General features: G+C 43.2%; 2 protein-coding genes and 1 long non-coding RNA gene across 4 annotated transcripts in view; 2 read left to right on the forward strand and 1 right to left on the reverse strand.

Moving 5' to 3' along the window:
• The window catches only part of TOM1L1 (target of myb1 like 1 membrane trafficking protein), a 428,506-nt gene that overhangs the window by 169,702 nt on the left and 246,283 nt on the right, over positions 1 to 12,521 (forward strand). The gene's annotated exons all lie outside the window — the stretch shown is intronic.
• On the reverse strand, positions 4,263 to 9,621 carry LOC136786661 (uncharacterized). Of its 2 annotated transcripts, none has more exons than XR_010825929.1 (3): positions 9,467 to 9,621; positions 6,856 to 6,968; positions 4,263 to 4,633 (listed from the first exon to the last, which is right to left on the reverse strand). It is a non-coding gene; the product is annotated as an uncharacterized lncRNA (long non-coding RNA). The 2 variants fall into 2 exon arrangements; XR_010825928.1 differs by having other exon boundaries at positions 4,264 to 4,929.
• Positions 9,647 to 11,873, forward strand: KIF2B (kinesin family member 2B). Its single transcript, XM_013178881.3, has one exon. It carries the CDS (start codon positions 9,739 to 9,741, stop codon positions 11,734 to 11,736), a length of 1,998 nt encoding a protein of 665 aa, XP_013034335.1. The 5' UTR covers positions 9,647 to 9,738; the 3' UTR covers positions 11,737 to 11,873.

Genomic DNA, 12,521 nt, shown 5'->3' on the forward strand with positions numbered 1-12,521 from the left:
AATTGTTGTAACTGGAGTGAGGTTAAGGAAGGGGTATTTCCGAAGCTCAAGTACTGTTTGTATTTGCTGATTAATTCCAAATGAGGGCAGAAGCACTTAAAGGAATACTATAAAGGTGCATTTTCTCTTTTCATTTAGAAACATAACATCTGAGAAGCATTTATTAGCAAAACATCAACTCTATTTGCACATTTCCAAATAGAATATTAGAGCAACTGAATTTTAATTTTCATGTCTGTAATTTGTTAATATAATTATGGTACAGTACAGTTAGGTGCTTTCAGATCTTTCAGTGTTAATTAAAAAGCTAATAACTTGAAAAGCTATAAATATTGAGGTAGAAGGGCTAGTGCTTCAGGCAGTTAATCCTTTATTTGTCATTTACTAAAGATCCATGCACTAGAAAGCCAGGCTTTACGCCGAGCATAGCACTTTGTGGCTCGGCTCCTCCTTGCTCCCTGATAGGTATTCCCACCACACACAAGCAGCCCAGGGTCTGATTCCCTAGCACAAATCAGCACATGCACAGCTAAATGCAAGCAGAAAGCAGAAGACATCCCACCACTTTAGTCCATTAAGTTTTCTTCCTTGTCTGATTTCACCTCCTCAGCCCGATCCAGCCCTGCCTCTATAGATTCACGCTGGCACAATGTGAAACAGTCCATTTGTGGCTTCTTCTGAAAGACGTACCTGTCTGGCCACGAATAGGTTTGTGTAGTCTGTTATGTAGGAGCCACGAGAAACTGTCTGAAATGTTGTCAGCTGCACCATAGCGGTGTGTGTTTGTCAGAGGACATGTCCTTGTGCTCACAGGGGCTCAGGCCAGCAGATTTAGGACATACACCTCGGTCAGCTCTGGTTAGAAATGGTTGGGATATTTACATTTTCAAATTTGGGAAAATTGTTCATGGTTCCAAATTAAAAAAAAGGAAAGCCACTATTCACACTTCCTTGCTGGAATCTTGATTATGAGTCTCCCAAAACAACCCGCTGGGGTTCCCAAGCAGCACGTGCCTCATTGGGACTGCCCAGGTGGCAGAGGGGTCAGTTTGTGCCTCTGTGCTGGTGTGAAGCCTCAGACCAGCACGGGGCTAATCCCAGCTAAAGGGAAAAATGCTCCGTGATTGTCATGCGGTGTCTTAAAGTAGTTGTCTTTATTCCCTCACAAAGCACTTAAATTCTGGTAGGCTAGAATATGAAATGGTTTCTGTCCACACAGTGCTTACTCTTCAGTCAATGGAAATGGAAGAAAGATTTTATATAGATGTAGTGATCCTGTTTCTGAATTAAACTTAACTGGATATAGCCTGGTTTGAATAGAGTGACTCCTGATTGGTGCTGGTAGGGGAGAACAGTGTTTTGCATTAAATGCACTGTGTTCTGGTGCTGATTGTTTTAAATGCTCTAAAATAAGACATCTACTTTAACAGAAAATGGACTTGCACTTCAGTTACGTAAATGAAGCACGAACAAATGAGGATGTTGTACCACAGAGGAGGAAAAGCTATGTTTTAAATTCTAAATGGTACCATTGTGCCAGAGAGCGTGCACAGCCAGATACACGCACACATGCCCAACACAAAGCGGCTGTAATTAAGAGAGTTTTTAAAACAGCCAACAGGACAAACATTGGAGCTGGGAAATGACATTCCCTCTTACAAAGGCAAGTGTTTGAGAGTGTACCTCAGCTTTGTTTCAGCACATAGTTATTTACCTTACGGAAATCATTAATTCTGCCCAGCGTTTTTGAAGAATAGCTTGATGATGAGCTTCCTAAGAGGCACTCAAAGGAAGCATTGCTTTCTGTAGTTGGTTCAAATTGTTTAATGTTTGTCAAACTTGAATTGCATTCGAAGGATACATTGTGAGTAATGGATTTCTCCTGCTATTTACACATGGGCAAGGCTGCACAGCCACTCCATGCTGCAGTTTATTGCACTGCATTATGTATGAGGTGGTTTTGCAAGTAGACACGTAAACACAAAAGGGGGGAGGGAAGAAAAACACAAGAAAGCAGATCTGTGTATTGTCCAATATACAAGCATTAGGAATAATTTAGAAAAGTTTTAAACACTCGTGTATAAACGTTTGGAACTATAGCACCGAAATGGTATTTACTGCGTGCTTAGCAGAAAACATGGTAGATTTACCATGAAGCTGCTCCTCCTCTTGTTAGAATTAGTTTATAGCTACTGCAGTGTTGTTACATGACCCAGGCAATCCCAACAGCCTTTATTGAAAATATAGGGTCACATCTTAAAAAGAGCTATGCTGTTTCATTTCTTATTGCTTTAAGGGGATTTTAGGTGCTAAGTCCATTTGTAAACCTGCTGCTCAGAACCATTAAGATGTAGGTGTGTGGTAAGTAAGAATCGGCAAATGGCTTAAAGACACCCATCACGCTGTGAATTCAACAGTCATTAGGGTATGCTCTGCTTAGGGATTTATCGCTAAATCCCCCTAAGCTCCTATCTGTACTCTCTAGGTAGTCAAATACCTGTGCTGTTCAGGCTGTGAGCACCAACGGGAGATGTTCAACACCTCACAGACAGATTCACCCAGGCTGATTGCACCTTTCTGAGTAGCGTGCTGCTGATCCAGTGGGACCTCCTTCAAGTCAGCTCATTCCCTTGGTAATAGCAACAAAAGTGTAACGGCCTGTGAGAGTCACTGCTCACCCCTGTGAGTCCCCAGAGCTTACAGCATGGCTCTGCAATAGGACTAATCAGAGTACCTTCCTCACGTGAAGTGATAACGGTGTCAGGATTTGATTCTGTCACTAGTAAGGTTACTGCCTTGGAGTTTGGCATCCTTGTAGCTGGCAATCACCACTGTCTGGACCACAAGATAGCAGCATCTTGTCAGTACGGTTCCTTGGCTTTGAGAGCTTGGAAGGGTTCGTTCCTATTTCTTTAAACCTCCCAAATACCGTGCTGGACTGAAGGTGACTATGGCTTTCCTGGGTGAGCTGTGATGGATAGTGAAAGGAGGACAGCACAGTGCATACCACAGCTGATATGTGGGCACTTGGTGTCTGAATATGAAATCCAGTGTCAGACTGTGATTTTCCAGGCAGCAGTCTGAACATGGATATGTTGTCTTGGGTATAAACTTGTTTGTTAGTTCTGGAACAAGCTAACTAATGGCACTACCTTGGTACAGGAGTCAGGGAAATTTTTATAAAAGAGATCCAAAGGGATCTGACAGCCATTACAGTGAACGATACCAAAGCTACTTCAGCAATCTTTGTGCAAGCTCTAATTCAGGTCCCAATAGTTTTCTGTGACTATTTATCCTCAAATGTTACATTCTTAATTTGGCAGGAGAAATGAACTTAACCAACCAAAGACGTTTCTAAGCCGTACCTGACAGGCTGGATCCCTGGCAGCACTTCAGCCCTTCTGCAGGTTGGAACTACTACTAATATAATTAAGTAATACTAGTCCATGGAAGAAATATATTAACTTTAGACAGTCTTAATATTGTACACAAGAGCCTGAGGATTGATAGTCCTTGTAATCTCTTATCTAAACATAGGAGGGCTGCATATGCTGTTCATAAAGCGCTGAAATCAATCATTACAGTGGCAGGCAGGTAATTGGGAAGCAAGCTCCTACTTATGCAGACCGTGAGGGGATAACAGCCTTCAACAATTTTTTTACAAATATTATTATGTCTCATCTTTCAAACTTCAAAATCTAAAGTGAGTCACTTAAAATCCATTTGTGAGCACTTCACAGGTAGCATAACTTTGAGAACTACAAAAACTTTGCATTTCCCATTACTTCAGAGAGCATGAGGGCATCCAGCACTTCAGGCAGAAAGATCTAGAAATGCGGGAGTGCCAGAGTTTGACATCGATTGCTGGAGCTTAGCACAGACCTGGTACGTGACTGCAAGGAGGGGGGCTCAGAATCGTAGATCCAGGTAACAAATGAAAACCAGCTCTTAGAGCAGGAGCAGATTTTAATTAACATTGGTTAAGTCCTTTGAAATGTTAAGGCTTAAAACAATTATATGACTGCAGAGCTCCCTAAGTTTTTTTTTAAATGAAATTCTTGTACAGGGGATCTTGGAACATTTAAGTACAAGACTGTTTACACGTTCATCCAGTTGAAGATAGTCAGAAGGATTCAGTAATTGGAGTTTGTTACTAAAAGCTTCTCCATGTATTAAACATTAGCAGAATGTTTCTAGCTATGAAATGAATTAGGCCTAACTAAACCGTTGTGTGAATTAGCAGTATTCACTCTGATTTTCAGATTAGTTACATTAATTTTAAATACTGTTTTCTGCTGGGAAGACTAGTAAATACATGATAATAAAAATTGACTGTGTCCCATTAAAACATTGAGAAGAGAATATACTGCTTTCATTGTTTTTAGTAACTCATTGTAATCCACAACTTGCATTGAGTTCACTGGAATTTATCCTCTTTTATAATGACACCAATAATTATCTTATTTTGTTTTTTATTACTTCATAAGATGAATGAAAGTTGTTTCCATTGCTCAGAGGAGCACAGTTTAGCTCTATTAGAAAGTGAGGAGTTGGCAGTGGTCCCACTTCTCTACAGAAGGATGCAAGTCCTTTAGGCTCCTCGGTATGGTAGGCCCCATCTGTGCTTCCCCACCTGAAGAACAACAGTTGTTTCCCTTATGAAGGCTTGGGGTTTTTTTGTGTGTATATTTTCGCTCGGTTTCTTCTTTCTTTTTTATAAATTACGATTCGTATCTTGGTCTTGCAAAAAACTTGTGTGGGCAGATCTGAGCATCCATACAGCTCCCATGAAGTGTGAAATACAAACTGTTGTTTGCCTCATCACGTTTCATCTGAATGCTGTTTTTCTGGCAGGAAGGACTGGTTGTCTGTATTAATGTTGAGGGTTGTGACCACAGCTTTTTGCACATAGGGCGAGCTGACAGTTAGCTGGGTAGCAGTGGAAAAGCAACAGAAGAAATGTGGGACGTTTTTTACATCCTGTGATACTAAAGCATCTTCTTTTAGCGTTATATATCTTCGCTGCTGCACATTGCATTTATTCTCTGATGACTCATAGCAGGAGCAAATCCTTTACTTTCTTTCTTAATGTGGTAGTATTTTATAAAGTACAAACAAAAAACCTCATGTATGTTTGCAAATTATTTGAAGGGTGTTTGAATAAGCTACAAGTTTTTAAGCTGCTGCACAGTATGTATTAGCGTTTGTTTCAGGGCTTCTGTGTAGATAAACAAAAGCTTTAAAGACTCTGGAAAAAGGCTGATCCCCTCTCCTCCCAAGAGACACCATCCTCTTCCTTTCCTTTCCTCTCCACTTTGAAATTACTGCCTATAACCCCAGCAAAAAACACACCGAAGAAAAATTGTCTTTCTCTGGAAATATTTACATGCTGCTTAGCACAACAGGGTCCTGATTTTAATGTAAGGCCTTTAGATGCTGCCTTAATGCTGGTCGGTAAATAACCTTTTCTAAAAATACCTGAGGACGTGAATCTTGATTACACTGTAGCATTCAGGTCTGTAGCAAAATTTCCTTTTGATGATTCTTCAATTCTAATCCAGCATAAACTTTTTGCCTTGTTATAGGGATAACTATGTTATAGGGCTAACATGATAAGAATTCAGCCTTTTTTGCCAGATGCGTGCTTTTCTTCTCCAGGACATTGCAGGGAAATTGGAGCACTATGGCAGCAGTTTCAGTTAGTTTGCTACTTGGGATCTGAAAACAGACAAAATGAACCTCACAATGTCCTCTTCCTTTGAGTCCTGATTTAAGTTGGCACTTGGCTGGGAGAAGTGGAAGGGGACTTTGGTGTCTCCACATGTTTGGGTTGGCATGAGAAGCTCCCCTGGTGTCACAGGGCACCTGGGACATCGGATTAGGGCTGTGGCTGTGACATTCCACATTTGTCAAGGACTTAAGCACCTCTCTAAGGTAACGTGTATATACAGGCACTCTTGTAGTTCAGGAAGAGGATTTTACAGTTTAAATTACTCTTTTACATTCCTTTAAATTACTGGTTAATTGATCACTGTGTTGGTCTAATCTCTCGTTTTCCTCATTTGTGTTTGATGATAAAAGCTTGCTGAAAATGCATAGCCATCAAAACCATTAATAGTTGTCAGAGTTTAAAACATGCAATCTCAAGCCAAGTACAGGCTTTCTAAAAATCATACTCTATGTGATGCACTTGCATAAATATTAACTCTCGTGTACAAAATCACACCAGAGAACTGCTGCAATTAGATGCCAACATGATGAGGGAGCAGCAAGACGCTCCTGTGGGTGACTTATGGAGCAATAATTCACAAGAAGGTACTGTTAGAGAAAGGCAGAAGGCCGAGTGCTGTTAAATGCAGCAGGTGTGAATTACTGCACTATAATTCACAGGCTTGGGTGTCTTATTGGAATTATAAAGTAGCCCTATGCAAATATTTCTTAAAGATGCAAGGACAAATAATCAGACATAGCTGGGCTGTCCCTCACCTAAGGATCTCAAAGTCTTAGGCAGCAACAAGGTATTTCACCAGAAAAGTAAAGGAAAAAAATGGGTTATTTTAAACTGAATAAAATAACTGAATATGAGTACATTAAAACTGTTAACTTCTAGTTTGTCTGCTTTTTCAGTTAGCCTCTGAATTTGCCTGTCATGAACTCTCCAGAGCTCCCCTGTTCAGTTTTGTCCTACTAGGGTCTCTTTATGGTGCAAAGGCAGCTGAAGTGCCTACAAAAACAAGGTTCTGATTATCCTTGTTCTAGGAGCTTCCTCACAAGGATTAATCCATTCTATAAATGACAGGGGCAGATGGACAGGATCGCTGTTTTTAGAGGTATGCTCTGGTTTCGAGTACCCACCTTTAATACTGTGATGAATTTTTACTCCTACCTGAAGAAGAACTCTGAGAAGGCTGCAATTATCTGTAGCCTCTGTAAATAAGGCTGCTTCGTTTCCCATTAAAATGTTGAATCTGTAGGTTAATGACAAGTCAGCCATTATCATTACATATACAGCCTGAAAATCGAAGCCATCCCCTCTAAAACCAAACGTGTTGATAGATCCAAGCACATTCTTATTGTTATAAAAATACTCAAATTTCAACAGATGGGCTCTCAGGAAAGAGCAGTTAGCGGTTTGTTTAAGAAAGGACAATTGATGAGTGCTTACTGTGAAAGAGGGGCTGGGATGTAGGCTGAGCTCTTGAAGAACTAAATCAACTTCAGGTTGTGTGGCTGTGCCAGGCAAACAGAGGAGCCTGGTGCGATCTAATGAGCTCAACAGCTGCTAGGTGTCAATTTGCAACAATGCTATAAAAAAATGATTTGATGTTTTGTCTCATGGGAGATTCGTATTTAAAACACATATTTGGATATTTCTGTTCTTCAGAATGCTCCCCAAGAAAAGGTCCAAAATGATCTCTGATCAATAGTATTATTTCTCAGTTTGTTTGGTTTTTGTCGCTTTGGGTCATTTGCACCATTGCTAATTTGCAGGTTTTGTAACAAAAATAATATGTAGTATTGTTATCTTTCTACGCTATTTTTACTTAGCCTGTGGTCCAACCATGAGAAATGGTGGCATCTTTGGCTTCTTTTTGGGTCGGAGTGTTTGAACTGTAGTTATGTTATTCCCTAGGTGTGTTATCAGAGGTCATAAACAGTCCTGGCCCCACACTGGCCTTCCATCTGTCACCATTTCTATGTAGGCAATGTGCAAGTGGCAGCATGTAGAAGTGTCCAGTATTTCTTCAGTATTTGTTAGTGATGAGGTGCTTTCACTTTGTTGGTGATTATATTTTAAGAGCATTGGAAAAAGAATCTAGATCTAACCAAAATTCCTTAGCAAGCCTCAGTCAGCCAGGCTCCTTTAAAAAGCCGTCTTTCTGTGAACAATGCTTTAATAAGCTTAGTAACGCTCCCCAGATTAGCTTTCTGCTATGGTTATTTGGGGCTATTTCAATACCTTTATGAAATTGAGTCATCTTCTCTTACAAAGATGTCACTAATTAAAACCAAGATGAGCAACTGCTTACACAGTGTGGTGGGTATGATTGCAGAGTTACTCGAGCGCATGTGACAGCATATGTATCCTCTAGGAACATCCCAGGAATAAAAGTTGGTAAGCTATCCAAGAGCGAATGTCAAATTCGTCAAGCAAAGGCTTGACTGAACTGTGATGCCCATCAGAGATTCTAAAAAGATCTCCAAACATCAGACAGAGAAGTCAGCTGGCTGGAAGGATCGATTTCATTACGTCCCTCTGGTCCGTTCCTGGGATGCTGCCTCAGCCTGCCACTGCAGGGTGTTTTGACCTCTGGATCTGACAAAAGAATTTGCCAAGACTCATACTAACAGAGACAACATTGCCATGGAAAGCAGAGCAAACCTTTAAAATCAAACCTTTGCTCTACCCTATATCCTTGATGCTCTGTGTTTCTTCAAGCTTATTGAACAGTGTACGTGGCAGGCTTTTATCTCCAAAATCTAGGCAACAAGTTGCTGTCATTTTACTACTCTGCATCCTTCATCAGGCTGGCATTTTCAGGCAGAGACCCTCTATAATAGTGACATAATTTCCCCCCACAAAATTGTTGGGTTACATTTAAAACACATGCAAAGGCATGAGGATTTAGTGGCACACAAATAGATGAAAGGAGCAATAGCCATGGTGGCTACATCCCCAGACAAAAATGTGAATGTTAATTGCTCCCCTTTGAGAAATTATAACACGTGTTAATTGGCATTTTGGCTCCAAAGGAGGATTGGTAAAAAGGATATCCAGGATTGTCCCTATTGTTAAGGTTTGGTGATGTCAGCCTGCCTGAATTCATCATTTTAAGTTACCAGTCAACAGGCTTAATGGGGTTAATTAGTTACCTTCTCAAATAAACCTTCCCAGCTGGTTTTATTTACTTCAGGGTTATGTAAATTTACCACTATTTCTGCAAGCGTTCTTCTGAGGGCTATTACGGCATTGCTTATTTTTGTAAATAACATTCCTTGTCACTGAATGTATGTATCTACCTGCCAAAATGAACCAAAAATCTTTAACAGACAAGCTGTTAAAAAGATTTTCTTGTAGCTAGAACTTTGAAATTCTCTATTCAGGAATCCAGATGATTGAAGAGCATTACAGAAATGAATTAAAAATACCATCAGTTGTTCCACTTATCAAAATGGTATCAAATCCTTCCTTGTGGTTGCAGACGTACCCACTGCACTCATACGGCAACTCCAGTTTTCATTCATTTTCTCTTAAGCCCATATTTTGTTCAAGCAGGATTTCAAGGCATGAAGAGGCCTTTAAAAGAATTCAAAATTTATATTCAAGGTAATTGAAAACAACATGTTGCTTTCTGCATTTTTATGTGGCCACTGCAGGATGAAAATGCTCTCCTGAATTTCCTTACTTGTGTCACTGCTGTAAATTCTTGTGTCACCAGCACTGGCTTAACACAACGTGACTTACCTAATTGGACACGATGTGTCACAGCAGCTGTGCGCCAGCCTGGATACACAAATAGGCCTTTTCAGGTGGTGGCAGCTTTATATGTTCCTTCCACCTGTAGCAGCTGGTTAAAAACACATATATGTTCAAAGCCGACCCCGGTTCTGTAGCCATGAGGGCCATTGTGACACGGTGCCGGGTGCTGGAACACAGAGCCCCAGGGGACTCCAGCCCTGCCTGTCCCAACCAGGGGCTCCTCCACTCCACAGCTGCAGCCAGGGCCCAGGGACAGCATGGCCGGGGAGTTTGGGCTCATCCAGCCGGGCAGGTACGTGGAGATCAAGCGCAGAGATGGGCGCATCCATCCGGCACTGGTGACAGAGCTCCATGAAAGCACCTCCAGCATCACTGTGGAGTGGATTGAGAAAGGGACCAACAAGGGTAAGCAGGTGGATCTCCAGCTCATCTTTGACCTCAACCCTCACCTGGCCCCAAGGAGCCCATCCACGAGCAGCATCAAGGCCCCACTGTCAGCCAAAGGAGACCAGAGCCTGGTGAGTGAAAGACGGCCACAGCCCATCAAAGTGGAGAAGCCGTCTGAGGACAGCAGGGGCCCTGTAGCAGTCCAGCTTGGCTCCAGACCCAGGTGGACATCACCAGGCGTGTGGCAGATTGAAAGGCTGCGAGAACAGCGGGAACGCCGTCGGCTGAGGATGCGGGAGCAGCGAGCTCAGCAGGCCACCGCGTCACTCCAGGCCAGGGCCGATGTGCTGGCCATGATCCAGGAGTGCCGCAGCCAGCTGGACTGCAAGGCACTGCAGGCCTCCATGCCCCGGCAGCCCCATCGCATCTGTGTGTGTGTCCGGAAGCGGCCGCTGAACCAGCGGGAGGTTGAGCTCAATGACATTGATGTGGTGACAGTGCCCTGCCAGGACGTGGTGATGGTGCATGAAGCCAAGCAGAAGCTGGACCTCACGCAGTATCTGGACAACCAGATCTTTCGCTTTGACTATGCCTTTGATGACCATGCCACCAACGAGCTGGTATACAGGCACACCGCCCAGCCCCTGGTGGAGACCATCTTCCGGGGGGGCATGGCCAGTTGCTTTGCCTACGGCCAGACAGGCAGCGGCAAGACACATACCATGAGGGGAGGCTTCTCTAGCCAGAGCTCTGAGTGCTCCAGGGGGATCTACATTCTGGTTGCTGAGGACGTCTTCCGCAGACTGAAGGACCCTAGCTGCCTGATACTGGAGCTTCGAGTCTATGGGGCCTTCTTTGAGATTTATGGGGGCAAAGTGTTTGACCTGCTGAACTCGAAGAAGCGGCTGAGGGTGCTAGAAGATGGGAAGCATCAGATCCAAGTGGTGGGCCTTAGGGAGGAAGAGGTCACGAGCGTGGAAGATGTCAGCAAACTGATTGAAATGGGCAGCAAGTGTCGCACGTCAGGCCAGACTTCTGCCAACACTCACTCCTCCCGGAGCCATGCCATCTTCCAGATCATACTCAAGAAGAGAGGGCATTTGTATGCCAAGTTTTCGCTGATTGATTTGGCTGGGAATGAGAGAGGAGCTGACATCTCCACTGCAGACAGGCAAACGAGGCTGGAGGGGGCTGATATTAATAAAAGCCTCTTGGCACTCAAGGAGTGCATCAGGGCACTGGGACGTAACAAAGCTCACACCCCATTCAGGGCTAGCAAACTCACCCAGGTCCTGCGGGACTCATTTATAGGGGAAAACTCACGTACCTGCATGATTGCCACTGTCTCTCCAGGGATGAGATCCTGCGAGCACAGCCTTAACACCCTGCGGTATGCCAACTGCGTGAAGGAGCTGGTGGTGAATTTAAACTCCCTTGGACAATCCCGTCAGGAGGTGCCCAGGTTCCTGCATCAGCTAAAGGACATGAAGAAACCCTGGGCTGTTCAGAACTCCCCCAGGACACCTGAGTTACAGCTGTCTGGGGTACAGCCTGACAAGGAGGTATCACCCCAGTTATTTACTTTCAATGCCAAAGGAAAACCGCAGAAGAAGAGAAAAGAGACAGATGAGAAAGTGCTTCTGGAGGAGCATCAGGAGTCTCTGCGATGGTTGAAGGCGTTCTTAGAGGTGGCTGAAGAAATAGACTACAATGTGGATTTTTATGCTGCGCAGTTTGAATCAGTCCTGAGTCAAAAAATTGGCACCCTGACCGAGATTCAAGAAAAAGTCAAACTATTCCGGTCAGTTCTTTGCAAAGAAGAACAGGGCAGCAACCAGAGCTGCATGAAGAGATCTCGTGTGCTGTAAGCTGTGCTGGAGCCCCCCGGCCCCTGGGACTGCTGGGCGATGAGAGCGGTTAGATACCAACGCTTCAACTGCCTAACAAATCCAATGCTTAAAAAAATCTTAAACAGTGTCTGCAGGGATATTCTGTTTGTTGGTTTGTTTTTATTTCTTGAAAATAATGGTTTCATCTTGTGGGAGAACAGTCCTGTGTTTCTTCCAGGAATTTTTCACTGCAGAAGGTAAAACTATGCAGTTGTGAGGACCTAACCTGTAGGAAAAGAGTTTGCAGAAAATGTATCTCACCTCATTTGGGCAGGTTTCCCTCTCATGCCTGTAAAACATATACCCATATACATTTATATATGCCTCGATGTGGCCTGCTATGGGGTTCTGTCAAACTGCACCAAAATGGAAGTCCCATTCCCAGGGTAGAAGGCATTTTAAAAGATTTTAAAAGGTGTCTGAGTGCAAAGCACCATCATTTCTGAGCTTGATACATTTGGGAAATGAGGGTTATTTTGTCATGGCATAAGCAGTGGCTTTTTATAGCATTTGCTCACTTTTTTTCTCTCGCCCTCTCTTTAAGTATGTTCTCATGAGACATTAAAAGGAAAAAAACCCTAGAAACTGCCTTCATAAAAAGCAGACTAACGAGTATGGCAATTGCCTGGCCTATGGGGAGAAGATGGGCCTGCGGAGTTTGCAGAGGGAAGCAGGGGAGTCAGTGCCCTGTATCAGAGACCTGACGAGAGATTTGCCAGACCTAAAGGGTCAGAAAAGCTGCATCTAACAAATCCCCACCTGCT

Source organism: Anser cygnoides, chromosome 19, assembly GCF_040182565.1.
Source record: "Anser cygnoides isolate HZ-2024a breed goose chromosome 19, Taihu_goose_T2T_genome, whole genome shotgun sequence".
NCBI classification, from domain to species: domain Eukaryota; kingdom Metazoa; phylum Chordata; class Aves; order Anseriformes; family Anatidae; genus Anser; species Anser cygnoides.